At 43.8% G+C, this 20,599-nt stretch overlaps 2 protein-coding genes across 3 annotated transcripts; both read right to left on the reverse strand.

The window, feature by feature from the left end:
- Nucleotides 1-6,099: 6,099 nt before the first annotated feature.
- lpar6a (lysophosphatidic acid receptor 6a) lies at nucleotides 6,100-8,524 on the reverse strand. The gene has a single exon (XM_088300674.1). It carries the CDS (start codon nucleotides 7,645-7,647, stop codon nucleotides 6,556-6,558), a length of 1,092 nt encoding a protein of 363 aa, XP_088156800.1. The 5' UTR covers nucleotides 7,648-8,524; the 3' UTR covers nucleotides 6,100-6,555.
- A 2,597-nt stretch (nucleotides 8,525-11,121) lies between these two features.
- On the reverse strand, nucleotides 11,122-20,370 carry rcbtb2 (regulator of chromosome condensation (RCC1) and BTB (POZ) domain containing protein 2). 2 transcript variants are annotated; one of them, XM_088301433.1, is made up of 12 exons: nucleotides 20,179-20,370; nucleotides 19,106-19,247; nucleotides 18,457-18,607; nucleotides 18,006-18,172; nucleotides 17,765-17,923; nucleotides 17,279-17,386; nucleotides 17,060-17,202; nucleotides 16,341-16,531; nucleotides 15,341-15,467; nucleotides 13,167-13,306; nucleotides 12,943-13,073; nucleotides 11,122-12,150 (listed from the first exon to the last, which is right to left on the reverse strand). In XM_088301433.1, the coding sequence occupies exons 2-12, from the start codon at nucleotides 19,229-19,231 to the stop codon at nucleotides 12,010-12,012; spliced, it is 1,584 nt and encodes a 527-aa protein (XP_088157559.1). In that variant the 5' UTR covers nucleotides 19,232-19,247; nucleotides 20,179-20,370; the 3' UTR covers nucleotides 11,122-12,009. The 2 variants fall into 2 exon arrangements, with proteins under 2 accessions (XP_088157559.1, XP_088157558.1); XM_088301432.1 differs by having other exon boundaries at nucleotides 19,097-19,247.
- Nucleotides 20,371-20,599: the final 229 nt, after the last annotated feature.

Below are 20,599 nucleotides of genomic sequence, written 5' to 3' on the forward strand. Positions count from 1 at the left end.
GCGATTACATTTTTGCCTTAGTACTTTTTTTTTTTGTGGGTTCTATACAGGAAAGAAAAGTCTATAATGACAGAATAATCTCTGATGTAATTTTTTTTTGTGTGAAAGAACCATCTTTTTGTCGTGGCATTTTTTTGTGGATTTTATTGGAACCATTCAAGTATTCTTTTGTGTAAAATTGTCTTTAATGCCGCAAAAACAATTGATTGCTGTCATTTTTGGTGGTCTCCTATGTATATGGAAGATTTTTATGTGTCAAAGAACTTTTTTTGATACCACAATTTTGTGTGATATCGATGAATAAAAAAAAAAAAAAGGAAAAAAAAGAAAAAAAAGATTTTTGTGGGTTCCCTGTCGGAACCTATTTTTTCGTAAGTTATATGAGATCTATACATAAAATATAATTTGATAAAATAGCTGCCTTTGATGGCAAAATGTTGTGTTCTTCCTTCTACATTCCAAAAACATGCACATTCAATTCTAACTTGTTCTTTGCTGTCAGTGACAACGCTTGCTTGCCTATAGCGATGGAACTTCTCTCACCAAATCACCAGGGTCAGGCTCCAGCTGACCCGTCCCCCTAATGAGCATGAGCGCTATAGAAAATAAATGTATGGATTGTTATTTTATTTGATTTTGACATGGCCAAGACAAATGCCAGAGCCAATTTGGTGACCTTTGAGCCATGACAAGTCTTTTTGTGTTTGCTGTCAGTCGCACCAGTGGCCTGTCGTTTTGGCTTAAGACGGCCAGAGGATTACTGTCAACGAGGGGGCGGAGCCTCCAAAAGGACCCGACGGAGCTTGTTCACAAACGCGGGAGCGGAACGTGAAGCTCGCTCAGGCCCCAAGTGGACACAGTCATTAAATGTTCATGGGAGGTCCAAGCGAGGCTTACACATTTCAGATTCTCCAACAGGACAAAAATTGATGCAAAAAAAAACTCCCGCCAAGATGCATGCTTGACAGCTCACAATTTTGTGGGACCGACGCATAAATGACATTTTTTTGGGGTGGGGCTAATGGCGCAGAAAAGTAATTGATTTTTCAGAGGTCGTCTTCAATGCAGCATTTTTGTCTATCAGAACCGTTTATGATGAGGCTTTTTTTTTTTTGGTGGGTCAAGAACCGTCTTTGATGCGGCAATTTTGTGAGATCTCTGCATTTAAGAACGAGCCCTGTCTTTGAGGCAGCATTCCTTTTGTGGGATCATCGCATCGTCGTAATTTTTGATGTCGGATCTAACTGAAAGAACCATCTTTGAAGTGGCATTTATTTTGTAAAAGGACTGTCTTTGATGCGGTCATTTTGGTTCAATCTCCGGTCTTTGAGGCGACCGTTTCTGCGTGAAATAAAACATCTCGGATGCAGAATATATTTTTTGTGAAAGAACAGTTTTTGATGCTGCAATTGTTTGGGGTCTCTCTGATGCACTAACGGCTTTCGGCAACAGTTTCTGTGTGAAAGAACACTCTTTGATGTGGTTCTTATTTTGTTTTTGATGCAGTCATTTGGACTTGATCTGTGTAAAACAACAGCCTTTGAGAAACAGGGATGAAAAAGAGCGCCGTGTGAAGGAACAATCTTTGCAGCAGCATTTATTTTGTGAAAGAACCATCTTGGAGGAAGTTTATTTGTGAAAAAAAACATCTGACGTGGCAACGTTTCTGCAATTCCTGAACGAAAACAAACAGCCTTTGATGCGGTACGTATTTTGTAAAAGAAGGATACGTGTGGCAGAAATGTCAAAAGAAAGCCTCTTTGATGTGGCAACGTCGTCATTTCAGGATGAGAGATTTTGCTGAGGCATTCATTTTGTGAGAGAACGGGATCTCTGTGCGGGAGAACCGTCTTTGAGGCGGTTCTATCGTTTTGTAAAAATGGGACAACTCTTCCGGGGTCTGAAATGTTGATGCAGGAGCTATGTTTTTCCAGGAGCTATGTGTGAGAGGAGTCTTTGATGCAGCAATTTTTTTTCACATGAGAGTGGCTAGAGTGAAAGTTTTGCTATGCTAATGCTAACGCGGTCTCACAGCTTGATCAGGTTTGTTTATTGGGAGTGAGGTGGGGGGTGGGGGAGAGTCATGTGACTGTTGGGTTAACTCTCATGCCTCTTGCTGTGTTTATGAGCCCGGTGCTGCTTCTCATTTTGCTCGCGTTGGCCCTGACAATGCCTTTGCGTTGTTGTGCTCGCCGCATTGTCTCTCTGGAATTGGCGCCCAAGTCAACTTGTCTGGCCTGGCGATGCGAAACATGCTACAGTGTGATAATAAGAGTGAAAACAAGGTGGGAGAGCCCGCCGTTGTCAACGCAGCGGAGTGTCTTGTGTGTCAAATGGACGTTGCTCATATCAGCTTAATAGCAGACATTTCCTCCCAATGTAAGTTGGTGAGCCACGCCACGCATTCAAGAGCGGGAAATGCTTCATTATCCTCCGCAGAGACCCCCGCTTGCCCTCACCACTGTCACCCCCCCCCCCCCCCTTCTCCGACTGTGCTCCTTTCCCTTGATAATATGTCAACTCAAATGACAAGGAGATATTTTTTTTCCTTTCCTGGAGTATTTTTGTTTCTGTAGAAACGCCTTTGATGCAATCATCGTGAAAGAAGTATCGTTAACGCTAATGATCTGTCTTTGATGCCGATATTTTGCGGGATTTGTAGGTGAAGAGTTGTGTGTGTGAAAGATATCTTTGATGCAGCATGTGTATATTAAAAAGAAAAACGCATTTAAACGGGCTTTAATTTTGTATTTGGCAATGTTCTTGAGGCTGTCATTTCCTGGGGTCTCCGTGAAAGAGTGGTCTTTGTGGCAATTTTTTAGGATTGTGTGAAATAATCACATTTATCGAAGCACATTTCAAGTATCTAAATATCTATGAAAAGAACCATCTTTGACAAAGACATTTTACCGGATCTTTGTGAAAGTATCGACCGTAATGTGGTCATTTTGTGGGATCTCTGTGTCTTTGATGAAACAATGTTGTTTAGGGTAAAAAGAAACATTGTTGGTGTAGGTATCTTACGGGACCTTTGAGTGTAAGATTCACCTTTGAGGTGACAGATTTTGCAGGATCTTTGTGATCAGAACTGCAGGAAGTTACGGGGGTCTTTGAACGACGGAATGGTCATTCATATGGCAGTTTTGTTGCATCTTCGATGGAGGAATATTTTGGTGTAGTGGAGCTGGTACAGACTGGCATGACCCTGATGGAGCTCGTGAGACCAAACATGGCTGCTGAGTGCAAGCGTGATAGCCTTGCATAGCTTTTCAATGCTAAAAAAAACAAAAAACAACCCAAAACAAAATTAAAAACCTCCCTTGAAAAAAAAAAAGAGCAAGCAGAATGCGCGTCTGTGTCTTGTCAGTAGAAGGAGGGAGAGGTTAGGAAGATAAGATAAGGTTTGTGTATGCAAAAGACACTTTGTTTATTACCTCCCCCAAAGAAGAGACAGTACCGTTCGTGGGTTTGTCGTGACCTTTTTCCCGCAGCCGCCATTTTGACAGTGAGACAGCAAGTGGTGCTTCTCTAACTCGGGTTTTGTCGAGCTACAGCAAAATAATTGGCAATAAATGATAGCGTCTCATTGCAAAATGGACGGATTCTTTTGGCAAAGGAAGAAAAAAGAAATAGGATTGCGTACGCAGTCAGAGACCTCTGAGTTGTCTCACGTTATCTAACATGACGTAAGACTGATTGGATTATTTTCGCTGGTCAACGTGATTCGTCGCGAGGCAGGGTTCATCGGGTAACTGCCATCGCTAGCATTCGACTTCCACAAATCATTCAAGGAGAAAAGATCAAGGACAGTACGCACATGGCAATCCGATGTGGCGCCGGTCAAGCTAACTCGGCTAACTGGGTAGCTAGCCTCATTGTAATGTTAATAACAAAACATTAGCATTTTGGTGGGAAATTTGGAGAACGCTAGCAGCAACATTTGTTCGATGGAGAATACACGACGTGTGGTATCTTTGAGGGCTGTTTACAAACATCCAGATTGCGAGGCTAAAAGCAATCAACAGAGTACAAAGGTGGTATCTAGGGGTGTTTAACTAGCCTTGCCATCTTACTTGGCTCCACAGATAACAGCTAGCACAGACGTAGCTGTGAGCATAATGTTAGCGTTTTGGGTCAACGGCAAACAAACAACACAGCATTGTTTTAAGCTATGATATGAAGACTACATTGCTTACCTTGGGGCGGACTTGATTTTTGAGGGATTCACAGGATGCGGATGACCGCGTAGCTTGAGAGTCACGTCGCTTCATGGGTGGCATCGCCTTTATCTGGGTTTCTTTTGCACATTGTTTAAACACGACACATTTTTTATAGTAGCGCGTTCACGTCGCAGGCGAAGTTGGCTAGTGCCACAGCTAGGTATCGTGTCTGCGGCATAATGTTAGCATTTTGGATAAAGAGCTAACAGCAGTACCGTAGCATTATTATGGCGCAGCCTTGAGAAATTCAAATGATAAATGCGAGTTTAGCTCGCCTCGTCAGTTTAGTTGGCAAAGTGGCACTGAGCGTTAGCTTTTTTGGAGACAACAACAAGCTAACATTATGTTTGACTCATAAGAGTACGTCTTACCTTGGAGCAGAATGTTCATTTATTATTTACGATCAAAAATTGCAAAGTCACGCAGCATAATCGTTTAATGAATAAATAATGTAACCAAAATATTTGTAACGTGTTTCTTTCAAATTCAAAAACGCAGCATTACAAACGGTGCAATCATTTATTTTTAGTTTGGTCATTTTTTCATATTTTTATTTCACTTCTGTATTTTTAGATTCTTTTTTCTTAATGTTACCCAAAACGGTTCTTGGTCGATATGGCCAATTTTAAAGTTTTGAAAAAAGTTATAGGGAAAAAAATAACTTGCTTCTTTAAATTTGATGGCCAGTTTGTGTTGTTATAAAAATAATCTCGTTGGGTTTCTATGAACACATATTTTTTTTTTTTTTTTTTGCACTATCCTGAGCTCGTTTTTACTTTGTTCCACCACCGGAGCAAACATTGCACGTAACATCAACGTCCATTTGTTTGTTTTCACAACAGCAATCGCGTCCCGCTCCCTTGACTCGCCCTAAAGGTGGCTCGTCGTGGGAAATCAAGTCACGCCTGGCCGGCCATCTGCTTTGCATTGTTCGAAGCAACACAAGTTGGAGGAGTTTGGATGTTACTCAAAGACCTCCTATAGCGAAGAGAAAAGCGATGAAGATAAACCTCAAAGACCCTCTTTTGTTTCAGCTGATCCACTCAAGCCGCTGCTTGTTGACTCGCCGAGTGCATTATTTGGCAAACGTGCCCGGTTGAATTCTGCTTGTGTGAAAGCGTTTGGCCACGTGAGAAACCACTTGTAAATCGCTGCAAACCGCATACTGTCACCTTGACATTCAAATGTGGCCAAATTATCGGACTGTGTCACTCAATCAGTGTGAAAAAAAATGAATAAAACGGTCTAAGTTGAGATGGGGGCGTCGATTAAAAAATAAAAATGATGAAATTTGTAAACACTTTTTATGTGGCAGGGCAAAATAAGAAAAATTAATATCATCATCTTTTGGCCATCGGGTTAAAATGAGGTATTTTTTTAAGTTTCTTTTTTGTATTGTATGTTTTATTATGATTTTTTTTTTTTTGCTAAGCCTCCTGTTATGTTGCCGGTCTACTTCTTATTTTTTTAATAAATCCATATATTTTTTTAAATATAAAGTGCATTTTGGATAAATTGTTTTCTTATCGTTATAATATACCCTTTTTGTTTATTTGCAAAAACTGTCACCCCTTCTATTATGTTGCATTTAAAGCGGACCAACTTTAAGTTGTCCGTGTTTTACTAAAAAAAAAAAAACCTGCTGCCCATATTTCATTATTTTTACCTTTTCCACAATTTTTCATTTCTCTTACGCACGCAAACACCTTATTTGACTTTACCCAAAGCACGGATAATTTGCAATTGACAAAACGCAAGTTCGAAAGGAATTTATCTGACAAGTTTCTATTCGATGATGTGATGCAATAACACGTGCGAGAGGCAATAAAGTGGCCACAAGCGTTGTATGGTTTCGCTCCAGCCTTGCACAAAACTTCCGCACCGGAACTCGCCACTCCACGCCCAACCAGAGCTAGACGCTCACTTCCTCAATCTCGCAACAGCCTCAGAAGTGGAAATAAAGTCTCGTACCGTATTTGGTACATTGTTGAAGCATTTAAAACAAACTCGTATGTTGTTTTTTTTTCTCTGGTGCAAATAGTTTATTTTAGACTTTCATCCACCGCCGTGCACAAAAACCCCGCCTGACCATTAGCGTCAAATAACTATGTTAATTTAAGTGTACTAAAGTTAACGACAGATACACACGCACATGCACTTTCAAAAGTGTTCACCCCCTTGCAGCCGGTTGCACAATGTCAGTTAAAATCCACAGCGGACGGACGGACATCAGGGAGGTTGCATAAGGCGCCCCAGAAATCCACAGAGGCGGGTTCCTCCGATGGGACTCGGATTTTAAGAAGAGGGGGAAAAAATATATATATAGAAGAGAACGTCACACCGAGGACTCGTTGTGCAGCATCTTGGCTTTGAGGTTCCTCAAGCTGCACTGCAGGTTGGAGCTGGATTCCGACGGAAGCGCCTCGGAGAACCTGGCGTCGCACGGCCGCCCCCCCGCCAGCGACTTTCTCTTGATGGAGTTCTGGATGGTCTCCGAGGTGAAGTAGTAGACGATGGGGTCGAAGCAGCAGTTGGAGACGGCGATGCACAGCGCCACCGGGTAGATGGTGCGCACCACCGACTCGGCGAAGCAGCCCTTCAGCGTCTTGGTGCGCACCAGCGAGTAGAAGACCAGGTTGACGTTGTAGGGGATGAAGCAGAAGCAGAAGGTGGTGAGGTGCACGGCGATCATGCGCAGGATCTTGGTCTTGTTCAGCTTGCCGCCGCCGCCCCGGCTCACCTTGTGGGGGCGCCGCAGAGTCTGCAGCACCCTGACGGAGCAGCCCACGTTGAGCAGCAGCGGGATGACGAAGCCCACCGTCTCGATGAAGATGACCACCTTGGACAGGTGCGACTTCCACTGGCTGGAGGAGAAGTTCTCAAAGCAGAAGGTGGCGTTGGCGCGCTGCCGCTGCCGCGACGTGGTGTCCAACAGGAAGCCCGTGGGCAGGCTGCCCGACAGCACCAGCGCCCACACGGCGGCGCACACCAGCTTGGCGTTGCGCTTGGTGCGCAGCGTCCGCGAGCGGAAGGGGTGCACGATGGCCAGGAAGCGGTCCACGCTGATGCACGTGAGGAAGAGGATGCTGCCGTACATGTTGGTGTAGAAGAGCGACACGGACACCTTGCACAGCACGCTGCCGAAGGGCCAGCTGCCGTTGATGAAGTAGAAGACGCGCAGCGGCAGCGTGAAGACGAAGAGCAGGTCGGACGCCACCAGGTTCATCATGTACGTGGTGGTCTCGTTGCGCAGCTTGAGCGAGCAGGTGAAGATGTAGATGGCCACCGCGTTGGTGATGAGGCCCACCACGAACACCACGCTGAACACCGTGCTGTACAGCGGGTACTTGAAGCCGTCGTTCTTGCTGCAGCTCCAGTTGCCCGTCGAGACGTTGCCGGAGTCCAGCGGCGGGATGGTGTTGAGCATCTTGCTGGCAAAAGCCCCGTTGGACCGTGGCGCTGCTTAGCAACTGTCCACAAGGTCTTTTATTCCAGACACTCGCGCGGATGCATCGGTTCCATCGCTGAGGTTCGGTTCGGACGATATCCTGTGCAAAAGGTACCAAATGGACTAATTTCTAAGGTCGTCCCAGAGGCCGGAACCAAGAAGTCGTTTATTCCAAACACTGGCTCAGAAGTATGTGCAGGGTGAAAGGAGTCAGTCGGGAGTCCAGCGGAAAATGTGCAAGGTGATTCCCCAGTCACGGGCGCAAACGTCTCCGACGCTTGGCCCCGAGGTGCCAAATTTGCCAGCCTCCGAGGAGAAGTGGCAACTCCCGGGGTGTCAAGTTTAGCACCAGAGTCTCACTCCTCTCAAGGCGACTGTTCCGTTTTTGTGGACTTCCACGGCAATTTAGCGCAAAGCATGAAAAGGGCTTAAAGAACGAGTAGATCCCGCCCGAGGATATGGCTTGTGAAAAGGCGTCACGATGACGAGCGGTTTTCTCAGCACACGGGTGAGCTTCAAGTGCGAGAATTTAGCGCAAAGTGAAACGACCAAAGCGTTTTGTAGCAAGACACAGGCATGGACGTCGGGGAGATACTCAGAATGAAAAGTTCCAAATTCGCCAGCATTGGAGGACGTTCTCAATTATTATGTAACACACATTGTCTTTACCTGAACGTCTCTGATGAACCGGTTTGGAGTAAAAGAGGGACGAGAGGTAAAGCGTAAGGACCCTCTCTCCCGAGGAGTCAAAACTCTCGGGTTGTCTCCAACGTGATCCCCATCCTTGATATCCTCGAGGAAGTCCAGAAATTAGCTCATGGTGAGGACAGCCGTGAGGGGAGATCCGGTGTCCCCCCCCCCCTCTCCCTCGTTCCCTCGTTCCCTCGTTCCTTCGCCCACCCCCCCACCCCCCCACCCGCCAACGTGCGCCTCTAGGCTGGGAAGCCACACAAAGGGAAGGCTGGCATATCCTCAAGATGAGGAGAAGAGAAAGCGCCAAAGTTGGGGTTTATGTCCTGGATCCTCGTCCTCTTCTTCCGTCGATTTCTCCCCCCCCGAAAAAAAAAAGAAATGACTGAGCAAGTCAGTGTAGCAGTCTGCGCTCGGGTTTTCTTTTCTACTCCGGCAGGTTTTGAGTAATCTCAGTGAGGAGCTTCTGCCGCTGCTGCCCACTTCTCTTTTGTGCCGCTCTCTCTCTGTCGCGCTGACACACACACACGCACACGCACGCACACACTTTTGTACTTTGACTGGGCTGGGACTTGGTCCACTTCCCCGCCTTCTGGACCCTCCCCCCTCTCTCCTTTGTCTGCTCCCAAAGGACTAACAAATGCTGCATACTCTTTTTTTTTTTTTTTAACCAAACTCCAGTAAGAAAAAAAAATTTTTTTGGTCGACACTCAAATATATTTTTTTGTTTTTCACCCAAAAAAAAAAAAATTTCAAAATTAACTTTTTTGATAAATTTGTAAGTTTCTTGACTATTTTTTTGAGAGATAAGAATATACATCGCAAAACCGATCGGATAATGGATGGATGGATGGAAAACTTGAACGAAGCGGTGCCTGTGGACTCAAACAAGCTGCTGTTTTTTTTTTGTTTTTTTTTAAACTTCCCATAAAGTTGTCATTTGACGATACGAGGATTGCGTTCGACAGCGACGATATGTGTGAAGTCATTTTGAATTCACAATTAAAAATGAAAACGTGAAAAACATTAATGATAAAGTCAAAAAAATGGAATTGACTGAATTGAATACTGCAGAATCAAGACTTCAATTCTTAAATGAACTGTAAAATACATCACTAGAGGATGGAGGAACAGATCAAAAGCTGTGGCGAGTCGATTGTTTCATACAACAATGGCAAGAAGTGTGTCACTCTTGTCGTCGCTGCCAGCGTCTGGGCGGCAGGATCAAAAATGAACTGAAAAGGACCACAAAGAGCGTTTTCATTCAGTTCAGCGTCAAACTCACTTCTTGTCTATTTTTTGGGCACATGGCTTACTCAATTTGCAAAAAAACTCACATGTTCGCTGTTTTTGTACTCAGGCCAAAGCCTCGTCTGATATAAAAAGAGTCATTAAATGCAAAACATGCGCGCATGCAACATTCACTATTGTCTTTTGCCGAAAAACAACCTCCTGACATGCAAACATGTGCAGGCCAAGCAAAAACAAACAAACAAAAAAAAAACATACGCTCCAATTCCCAAGACTGCTGAAGCTCTCAGAATGCCAGGAAGCATGTCGCCCCGCCCCGCCCCCTCCCTCCTTGAGGCCTTGGATGGTGAGCGGTCAGTTGACATCATGCTTCAAGAACAACACGCAGGGATTGAATAGGTGCCACATTTAGCACGTTAGCGTGGAGCTCCGTGTTTGGCTCGCTTTGTAAAACAAACCTCACCCGCCCCACCCCCACATCTGTGCAAACAGCCGCACGAACAGCTTTTAAACTGTAACAACGGAAACATTTCTTGTGTGGTTTTTGAAAGGTCACGCATGTAGGCAACAAAACAATAACCCCCAAAAAATCTAACAGGAGAGGTTGTCAAAGGGTTGCCAGGCTAAAATTGGCAACGACCACGTTCAATGGATTTTAAATCGTGAGGAGCCATATATATATATATGTGTGTGTGTGTGTGTGTATGTAATTTTCTTTATTATAAATATGCTAAATAATGCTTTTTTGATGATGTTAGGCAGAGAAGGCTTTGACCGCCCACAACTGCATGCATACTGCAGTTTTTCGACTGCGTGTTTGGTGGGAAATGAACGCAAATGAAGTGTGAAACCCTCTGCACATTTATGTTCACGCTCAACCAAGTGAAAACATTTGAAGCTGCGGTTGCTCAGATTGTTCTCGTTTGGAATCTCGTCCCAAATGACCGTAAGGAAGGACATGTTTGATGTGTGTTTTTTTTAATACTTATGACATGAGATAATATACTTCAAATTGTATAAAAGTCTACCTATTCAGTAACATTTGCAGTCCATCCACGTGCTATTTTTTATTTTTTTTAAGCCAGGCTCCCCCCCCAAATAATGCATATGATGAACATAATACAAAGAAGTATAAACAATATCATGAGGGGGAAAAGAACCACTGCTACGGTTGGTTGCGTGTGTGTCGGTGGACATCATGCCATTAGTAGCCCCTTTCACACAGCCGCCTTTGTCCGCTGTTGACGTGAAATGAGAGGAATGCCGGAAAAGCTATTATTGCCTTTATTACTATTGTTTTGAGCTCTGAAGTGCATGCCAACTTGGCGGTGGCGTGCAAAGAACGACTGAAGCCCAGGGCCAGCTCAGATATGATGCTCCTGGAAAATAATGATCAAATAGTGGCAACGAAGCACATATAAGATGCTCTGCCAACTGCCAATGGACAATAAGAAAAAATTGGAACACTTGTGCAGTTTTTTCGTCCCAATTTTGAGTTGCGCACCAAAAATGTAGGAACACATCAGAAATCCCTTTATTGTCATTGTACAGTGTCCAACGAGATTAGAGAGCTCCCCTCGCCAGTGCAATACAACAATAATTTAATCCAATATATAAATTGTGTGCAGCATAATGAAGACCAATTAGATGGCGATACCCCCATCAGTTGAACAAAATAATGCAAGTTTCATGTGTCTGTTACAGCAGTGGTTTGAAGGTTAGCATAACGCTTGATGCTAATTTACGTGAGCCACACAGGGACATAGAAAAATGACATAAGATGCCAACAACCTTCTCAAACATGCTCATGAATAGAGGGAGAGAGTCTGCACAGATGACGATAGACGCTGAAAAAAAACAAAACCCCGTTTGTGCAACAGACTGAAAGTGCTCATTTTCTTTGACCTTTTTTGCAGGTTGGTTGGTGAGATAAGCGAGGACAAAATCGTCCAGAATTCCTGCAGTAAAGTATCCATACATCAGACCCGACCAGTTTGCGGTTCTGTAGTCCGTCATTGGGTTCTCTGTACCAGTGATAAGCGTCTTTGCGCTTGCGGAGTGTGGAGCGATTGCCGTTCACCGATTGGCGGGAAAAAAAAAAAAACCCACAAGCACTGCTAGATTGATTTTGTTGTGCTTCTTGAAATTGGAATAAAAAGCTAAAACCTTTGAGGCATATGTGGCACACAGCAAGTTGTTGTGGTTGCTTTCATCACTTTTCTGCCACCCATGAGTACCCAAACAATGAAAAGAAAGGGATGTACCAAAGTCAACTAAACATTTCATCTGGATCAAAAAAATGATCGGACTTAGTTTACCTTGGTCTGTTTTGGACTGCCGAAATTGGAAAGCCAGTGAGGTCATCCCAAGAAACGGGCGTTTGCAGGATTTGTGGGGGTGTCAGTTTCTGAAGGCCCCACAGCGGCTGGCTTTGCCAATAAAGTTTTTGAGCAGGTCGTGGTCCATCTCGGCGAAGGCCTGGGTCTGTGTGACTGATGTCAGGTGGTTGACGCAGAACTTGAAGCAGAACTCCTCCAGGTCCTAAAACGATCAAGACGGCTAAGTCGGGTCAGCGGGATTTGGGGAGAATCTCAGGCGTTCTAAACATGACTCGAGGAGTTAAAGAGGATGGACGGCGGCTCCATGGTTGCGGAACGGACATATGCCCCAAAAAATTCACTGATTGCAAAAAGTCTACACACCCCCCTTCAAATGGCAGTTTTTTTTTTTTGTGGTAAGAAAAAATAAGTCAAAGATCATTTCCAAATTTTTTCCCACTATTGCTGGGCCCTACGGTATGATTTGTATGACGAAATTGAAAAAAACTTCTGAATAAGAGGGGAAGTAAAAAAATAAATAAATAAACAACGGTGACAATGTGGTTACACAAGTGTGCACACCCACCTCGTTATAAAAAGGACGTGGCTGTGTTCGTCATGCGAACCAATCACATTCAAACTCATGTTAAACGGGAGTCAGCACGCACCTGAGGCTTTTCTCAATCCTTACTTTAATCTATTGTATTTTTTTTTTTTTTTGCTTCATGGCAGATACCTCAACATTTTTTAAATTTTGTCCAAGGAATTTGTAACAGTTCGCAACAGCTAGGGTTAGGTGAATGTTTTGAAATGATTCAACTTGGTCTCCTTTTTTTATATCATAAAAAAACTGGCGTTTGAACAGGGGTGTGCAGACTTTTTAGATCCACAGTACGATTTAGTGTTCCAAATGCATATAGAAATATGAGAAAAATAAAACACAGTTTGTCTTCCAGTCATTTCCTCGACTACCTCTAAAGCGACAGCAGTTTGCGGAGGTCTCCCTGGAGCTTACCCGAGCCTCGTACTTCACGGCAGCCGAAAGCAGAGTGATGGCGTTCTCCTCCGAGATGCCCCTCTTGATGGTCTCTTGGCACAGCCTCTTGAGTCTGTTTTCACGGTAGAAGGTGGCCAGGTCCAGCAGGCCTGAGAAAGCCAGGCAGCCAGATACGCAAATACGCGCCGTATTTGATACTATTGTGAAGCAAAAGCCAAATGTGTGCGTGCCAAAATCCTTACCCACAGCATCCTCTGGTGGCAAACTGATGGAATCGGTGTAGAAGTACTCCAGGAAGGCTCTGTACACCAGGAAGGGGAACTTGTCGATTTCGATGGTGTCTTCATCCGTTTCGTTCAGAAGCACGCGGAAATGTTCACACCTGGAGAGAAATAATGCAAAAATAATGACAATCATTTGTCAAATGTAGTCCCCAAATTAAAAAGGGAAAAACACTGTGTAAGCGAGGAACAACACACCACATAACATCTGCGTAAAAAAGGGAAGCAACCTGAGGAAACGCCTGGGCAAATAAAAAAAAATAATAATATCGGCTTAAAAAGGAAAACAGACTCATGAAAATGACAAGTGCTGTTACGTAATGATGGCGTAAAAAGTGAAACCATACTGTGTTAATACTAAAATAGGGAATAACATGATGCAATGCCATCTTGAAGAAAGAAAAGTTGAAAAAAAATTAAGGGGGAACTGGTGTCTGCATGAAAAGCAAAACTGCACAAAAAGTTACAAATAAACAAATAATAAAACAATGTAGTTCTCACATAAGTGAAAAACACAGTGTAATACTAAAAGAAAAAAAAAACTTTCACGCTTTCTTAAAGTAGCAAACATTACCTAATCCCCGTTTGAGAAAAGTGAAAATATTGCATCAAAGGGGAGAAAAATATTTAAAAGGGAAAAACATGCTATGTAATGCCTGTGTGCAAATGAAAATAAAAATACGATGCAACACTCCCTAAAAGGGATCAAATGTAATCCATGCATGAAAAAATTATACCAGCATAAAAAAATTGAGAAAAATGCATAGCGATGCCTTCAAAAAAAGTGTATCACTTGTAGAAAAGGGAAGGATTAAAAATGTAAACAATATTGTGTTGCCTGCATAAAAAGGGGAACAAGAAATATGTCCTTTGTCAAAAAGAGAAAAAGTACAACTAAAATAAAAGCCATACTTTTAGCAATTATTTGAAGAAGAGATGCATTACAACGTGTACGAAATGTTGTGGCTTGTGAATGTCATTCCGAACAGGCACATAAGTGCAGCATACAAAGCTGAACAAACAAAAACTTCCTCAGTTAAAGCGCAGCTCAAGCGGCTCACTGAGCACGAGATGTTTGCAGGACGGGTGTTTTTGAAGTGCTGCATATCCGTGCGCTAAGGTTAACGCCGCCGCCGCCGACGCAGCAAGCAGACTGCTTGGCTCCTTCCGACGCAGAAGAAGAATGCGGATTCTCCGTAACCACACAGCGGCGTTATATAAAGCCCAACGCGGAAACAATACGTCTGCCTCTGCTTCCCCTTTTGACATCGACAGGAAACGCAGCCGCGGACACACGGCGTTCCTTCACCACCTCACGCTGGGAAAACTTCCACACTCCCTGCACGACGGCGGACGTGTTGCTCATTCAACTGTTTTGTTTTGGCCATCGCTGCGTCCAATAGTTCAATTAGTGCAAATAATGGCATGTCAAATGATGATCATGACCAAAGCAAAACATAAGTGACACTCAGAATTTTGACATGGATTGGGTCATAAGGCATAGCAAGAATAGGACAAAAAAAATACTGTATAATGCATGCAAAAAAAAATAAGTAAATAAAAAAATAAAAAATAAAATATTATATAGCAACTATACAATGCTATCATAAAGAGAGAAAAAAAATGTATAATCACACGGTAAACTAGGAAATCAAAAAAGGAAAAATATGTCCTTGAAAATATGCCCGAAGAAAAATTCAAGAGAAAAATTACATTTAAACTCCAACATGAATAAGGAAAAAAAATATTTTGGAATACCTGTATAAAAAGACAAAGAATAATATTAGGTGTGAAGTGGCTTGGAGAAAGGATGTATTTCTCAGTTATGGATTCATAAAGGGGCAGAAAAAAAAAAAAAAAAAACTTATGCAATGCCGGCATACAAAGGAAAAAAAATACTACACAAATTTTGCAGAAAAAGGGGGAAAAAATACTATGCTGAATAAGGAAAAAATACAATGTAATAGCTGCGTAATAAGCGTTCAAAATAAAAGTGTAGTTTGACGCCCATGTCTAATGATTCTGAACCATTTGTCAAGTGTTCCCACAAAGTTGGAAGCATGCAATTGTCTGAAATGTCTTGGTACTTCACAGCGTCCCACTGGTGCATTTGTTCACCCGACACATAACTGTACCGTATTTTTAGCAGCGCTTTGTGCACATGAATGCACTTTCCGTCCACGAGGAACTTCAGATCGGAGATCTCGGGGCTGTCAAACTCTTTTTTTAGCGACTGTGCGACGGTCAGGTAGTCGTCGCCATCTTGAGGCACATGACAAGAAAAAGAAAAGAAAAAAAAAAGCTCTGGTCAAGGTTTTTGAAATTGCGTAAACAACATAACAAATAACGGCATTGTGAGCGTGACATGTTTGCATTTGTGAGTCAGAAGGCATGAGCAGGAAACTGACTTTCCTGTTTATATTTCTTCGAATGCTTCCGCCGTCACAGAAAGGAGCCGGCTTGCATGACAGCAATGTGCCACAAAGCAACAATGCTGTCATAAAAAATAAAGACTTCTTTCCGGAATGTTTTTCTCCCCCACTTTGATTTGCATGCATAAAATAGGAAAGGGAAAAATACAACACAATACATGGACGGAAATGCAAAAATGAAATACCATGGTGAAAAAAAAAAAACAAGTACAACAATCACCGCAAAAAGAAGTCAATGTGGTGAAATGGATTATGGAGTAAAATGCTTTTTCGTTTTTGTTCTTGCGTAAGCTACGGTCAATGAATACAAACTTGTAACTATACTCAAACAAAATGGGTGAGTTGAGATTACCATGGCAACAAGACTGACACTATTTAGCCAAATGATAAAATAAGGATTGATTTGGTGTCGTCGTCACACTCGCTCAGTTAGCATGCAAATGCAGAATAATAATACAACTCTGACATTTCATGACAAAAGGGAAAATGATTGAACCACGCCAGTACAAGAAGCCGATTAGAATTTATTTTCTTCTTTTTATACATTTTTCCCCAATGGCCATACATGATTTGGAGACACTGACTCACACACTGCTAGCCAACGTCATTTTCCGTAATAAGTCGTTTTCAAAGCCACCTTCCGGTGATGAATGGTGATACTGACCCATCTGCACACGAGACGCCTTCAATCGCGCAAGCTTACCTACGGTGAGAAGGTGCCACGTGACGGCAGGCGTGGCGAAGCAGGCAAAGACGTCGTCGGTGCAGCTGAAATGCGTGACGTGCGGGTTGGTCACCACCTGACCGCGACACTGGCCCCACATCAGCACCCGGCCGCCTTGCGTCTTGGCGGCGGACGTGTGGCTGGTGTGGCACGCCGCCACCTCCACGATCCTGCGAGGAACGCGGCAACACAGCGAGTTCCTTGAGATACGAGTTGACTTCACTCACTTCAGTTTGTACACAGATCTCAATGAAAGTACAAAATGATATCAAATTCTGGGGGGGACACCTTATAGGCAGATACATTCTTCACAAGTTCTATGAAGGGGTCCCAAGCTTGAATAAATCTGTCCCATGGGATATTCTGATTATAGCTCATCTCAACGCACCCAGTGCCTCAACGAGAGAGAGGTTACAAACTTCCAGTTCATTATCCTTTGTCATGTTTGACAAAACAATGTCGGATTCCTTTTATTAAGGCATATGGAACCTCTTTGAAATGGAAAGAAAAAAAATCAAAATGTCTGCTTCATTCAAAATATGAAGAACTCATATCCTGGAATGGCTGCGTATGATTTCTGGGAGTCGGCTCCTATTTAGTTCATCAATTTAACAAGCGAATTACCAAGTCGGATGGATAAAATACACTATTACAATTTTGAGCACTTAAGTTACCATGGTGTGTGCGTGTTTACGCACCTCTCCTTGTCGGTACTGATCAGCGTGGCGATCGAGTAATTGTTCTTATTGCCCGTGCCCAGCTGCCCGTACGAGTTTGCGCCCCAGCTGTAAACAAAGCCATCGTCGGTGAGCGCCAGCGCGTGCGCGTAGCCGCAAGCCACCTGGAAGGCGGGAGAGAAAGGGCCTGGGTGCGCTGGCTAACGTCTTTAAAAAGGCAAACGCCTCTCTCACCCTTACCTGGACAACCTTGACCCCCTGAAGAGCTGCGACCCTGCATGGCGTCTGCTGGTTGCCGGTATAGCCCAAACCGAGCTGACCGTTGCAGTTGTAGCCCCAGCCGTAGATCTGCAATGTAAACGCCAACAAATCTTTACAGTAATCCAGACAGGTTTACGGTTCACTGTGATTATGGTGCCCTCGATCATCTCTTAAAGGTACAGCGTGTAGAATTTAGAGCCATCTAGCGGTGAAGTAATTGAATGCAATGACGTAAAGTCAAAGTGCATGCAAACTACAGTGCCTCCACCTATTTCTTCAGCAGATGGGCAAGCAAACTATGATCACAAACAAGTTCTAGTATTCCCTCAAGTGACAAAGTAAATGGCGTAACACGAGGAAGCATGTAACCATTTCATGATGCCTCTATAAGCAGTTTAGCTAATCGCGAATGATATGTCGACCTCTGACAACATACAACTGAGGGAGGCCAAAACAACAAGTTACCTCCCCGTTGTCCAGCACGGCCATGGAGCAAAGTTGCCCGCAGGCTATGTTGACCACCACTTTGCGCTGCAAGCAACTGCTGACCCGGCGCGGCGTGGGATGGTTGGCGGTGGACCCCGATCCCACCTGGCCTGAGTTGTTGTAGCCCCAAGCGTACACCTGAAGGCAGAGGTGACACGTTTGCTAGCTTTAAAAGAAAAAAATAGATGAGGAGAAATCAAAAGGATAAAAGGAGCATTACTTCTCCTTCTGTGGTAAGGGCAAGGGTGTGGTGGGAGCCACAGGCCACTTTGGTGACCTTCTTGTTCTGCAGGTTGGTGGAAACCAGAGCGGGGATGAGCCCGTGGATGGTGGTCCCGTTGCCCAGCTGACTGTAGCCGTTGTGGCCCCATGCGTACACCTCGCCATCTGCGCAGAAAAAAAACAAGAGACAAGCTCAACAGTTAGAGCTTCCTTTGTATAGCCTGCTAGCTATCGTCAGCTTTATAGCGCCGGCGCCATTAATCCAAGCGATAAGTCAATTAATGAGCCCGTCATTAACATCCCAACACGGACAGGCAGGTTTATTGATGCTGGCCCTTTAAGAGAGGTACACATTTTCCACTGTGGAACTTTAGGACAGTCTTCACACTAAATGACCCTGCTCATGATGCAACAAGCCTTTCATGTGACACGACGACGTTCCAGGTTACCCGAAGTGGCGACGACCACGTGCGGTCCGGTTCCGTAGCTTAAGGACACGATCTTCTTCCCGCAGAGGACATCGATCCTGCGCGGCACGATGGTGCTCTGCAGGTCACCGAGGCCTAAGCAGCTGCTACAGTTGGTGCCCAGACCAAAGACCTGCACGCAGTCAAAAAGGAACCGCATTTTAAAATATCATGGTGGTGTAATGAAGTGGACATCATGCGTGGGTTTTTGTGGGGTGACTGGAATGAATTATTGGCATTTCAACTGTTTTATATGGGAACGGTTGACTTGACATACACGTGGCTTCAGCTACGAGCATGGTCACAGAAGAATTTCACTCAAGGCTTTCAGTTCATGGCTATCGGGAACATTTGTGCATTTGTTAAGTAGTTTGACATCTTCCCCATCAAAGCATCACCGCACTGTACTTGCTTTCAAAACAATGCTGTTTGTCAGGACAAAACAAATGCTCCAGGATGAGCCAGTCGCACCTTCACCCTCTTCCAGCTCTGTCTAGAATTAGGTCCTGACGGCTAAAGATAGCGCCATTTCATCTGCTTCACCTTCCCCACCCCACAGCCGCTGTGCGTCGCATGCATTTGAAACCTGGCTCCACCTGGAACGCACGAGGCAGAGACTCACCGCCATTACCTCGTCGTTGACGGTGACATAGAGGGCTTCGTTGGCGCCGCTTCCGAAAACGCACACCTGTCGGATGAGGCTGAGTTCCTCAGGCGGGAGGAGGGCAAACACTGGCCACTTCCCAACGTCCAGCATGCCACTCGATCACTCACTGCGGCACAAGAAGGGAATGGAATGGAAAACAACAAACAAATATGTTCAAGATAAACAGCTGTGTAATTTCAAGATGTAATTTGCAATAGTACGAACTCCCTGAATAGAGAAAATCTGTAAGTGAAACCATAGAAAGGTTTGTCATTGTCTCATCTGAAGCCACAAGATGGTGTAAAAGTACTACTTATGTTTAAATGAAACTCCTCAACTCACATCACCCTACTTCTTTGTTGCTTTGGCCGTGAATGTTTTAAGAGTATAATGATGTCTTGCTTCACTGATAGTGACAGCTCTTTGGCTTCTCACATTGAGAGTTGACAGCAACACATTCCAAATGCAAATAGCACACTTGAAATGAACTCTAGAGCCTTTATATGCACCTTGTGAACGAAATGATGAGGGACTCACACACCTGGTCATTAAGGAGCTGAGCTTATTACTTTACATTTGCACATAATAATACTTAAATAAAAGAGGTATTTCTGATTATTTTCACTTGAAATTTTCAATCTAATTTTAATTGTAGTTTTCAGATTATGATTAATTTTGTTATGCTAAATTACCTATAGTTTCCCATAGGGAGTGCAATTTCTTAACTACTGGTAACTACGTCATATGTTTGAAGAGGCTAGTAAAAGTTTTCAGGAAGTTATGTAAATTTGAAGAAATTGACACTCGGTTTCTACAAATTCAAATGTATCGTTATTACGTAATTACGTTGGTCTGACGTCACCAAAACATGAGCGTTTTCCTTCAAAGAACCCTTAGTAACACCTGTAAACTTGTCAAAATGAAACCGCATAATGTAGAGTCGCAATGGACTTTCGCAGTGAGAATGGTCACTCAAGTGCTAAGATAAAAACACCGTCCCAAGCAAAAGCGCTAAGCTAATTAACGTCATCCTTCGCAAAGTTTAACTTCATGGTTACCTTGCTTGTTGACACACAAAATAACTGCTTAGTTCCTGACCACGGGGCTGGCAAAATTGTCCTGGTAACACGTTAAGCAAGTCAGGGGGTAGTTGCGTTCATCGTGAAGGCGGTTGGTAACGGCGCAATCTACGTCCCATCGGCTCGTAGTAGCCACATTAGCTTCGTTAGCTTCTTCCCGGTGGAGGTACTTCCGGCATCATGACGGTGAGTTCAAAGACATCACGAATTTTGTACAACTCAGCAAGTTCGCGTAAAACATGTTTGTGTCCATTTGAAAATTAACTTACAACTACAAATAAAATTGAAACAGCAATTAATATGACCTATTTATTTTTCTTAATTTACGTACAAATCATGATCTTGCATCCTTTGGATGCTGCGGAGTGGTGCTAAATTCCTGCATGTGAACCTTCACAGA

This window comes from Idiotropiscis lumnitzeri, chromosome 7 (assembly GCF_059441095.1).
Source record: "Idiotropiscis lumnitzeri isolate Australia: NSW breed Sydney's pygmy pipehorse chromosome 7, RoL_Ilum_1.0, whole genome shotgun sequence".
NCBI lineage: Eukaryota > Metazoa > Chordata > Actinopteri > Syngnathiformes > Syngnathidae > Idiotropiscis > Idiotropiscis lumnitzeri.

What these genes read in the sequence shown, in the direction of transcription:
- lpar6a (XM_088300674.1), bottom strand. Translation starts at nt 7,647, where the DNA reads ATGCTCAACACCATCCCGCCGCTGGACTCCGGCAACGTCTCGACGGGC.
- rcbtb2 (XM_088301432.1), bottom strand. Translation starts at nt 19,231, where the DNA reads ATGCTGGACGTTGGGAAGTGGCCAGTGTTTGCCCTCCTCCCGCCTGAG. An exon ending in TCAACGACGAGGTAATGGCG is followed by an intron (nt 18,608 to 19,096) that starts GTGAGTCTCTGC and finishes GACTGCGTGCAG; the next exon opens with GTCTTTGGTCTGGGCACCAA. An exon ending in GTGGCACCTTCTCACCGTAG is followed by an intron (nt 15,468 to 16,340) that starts GTAAGCTTGCGC and finishes ATGTGCCTCAAG; the next exon opens with ATGGCGACGACTACCTGACC.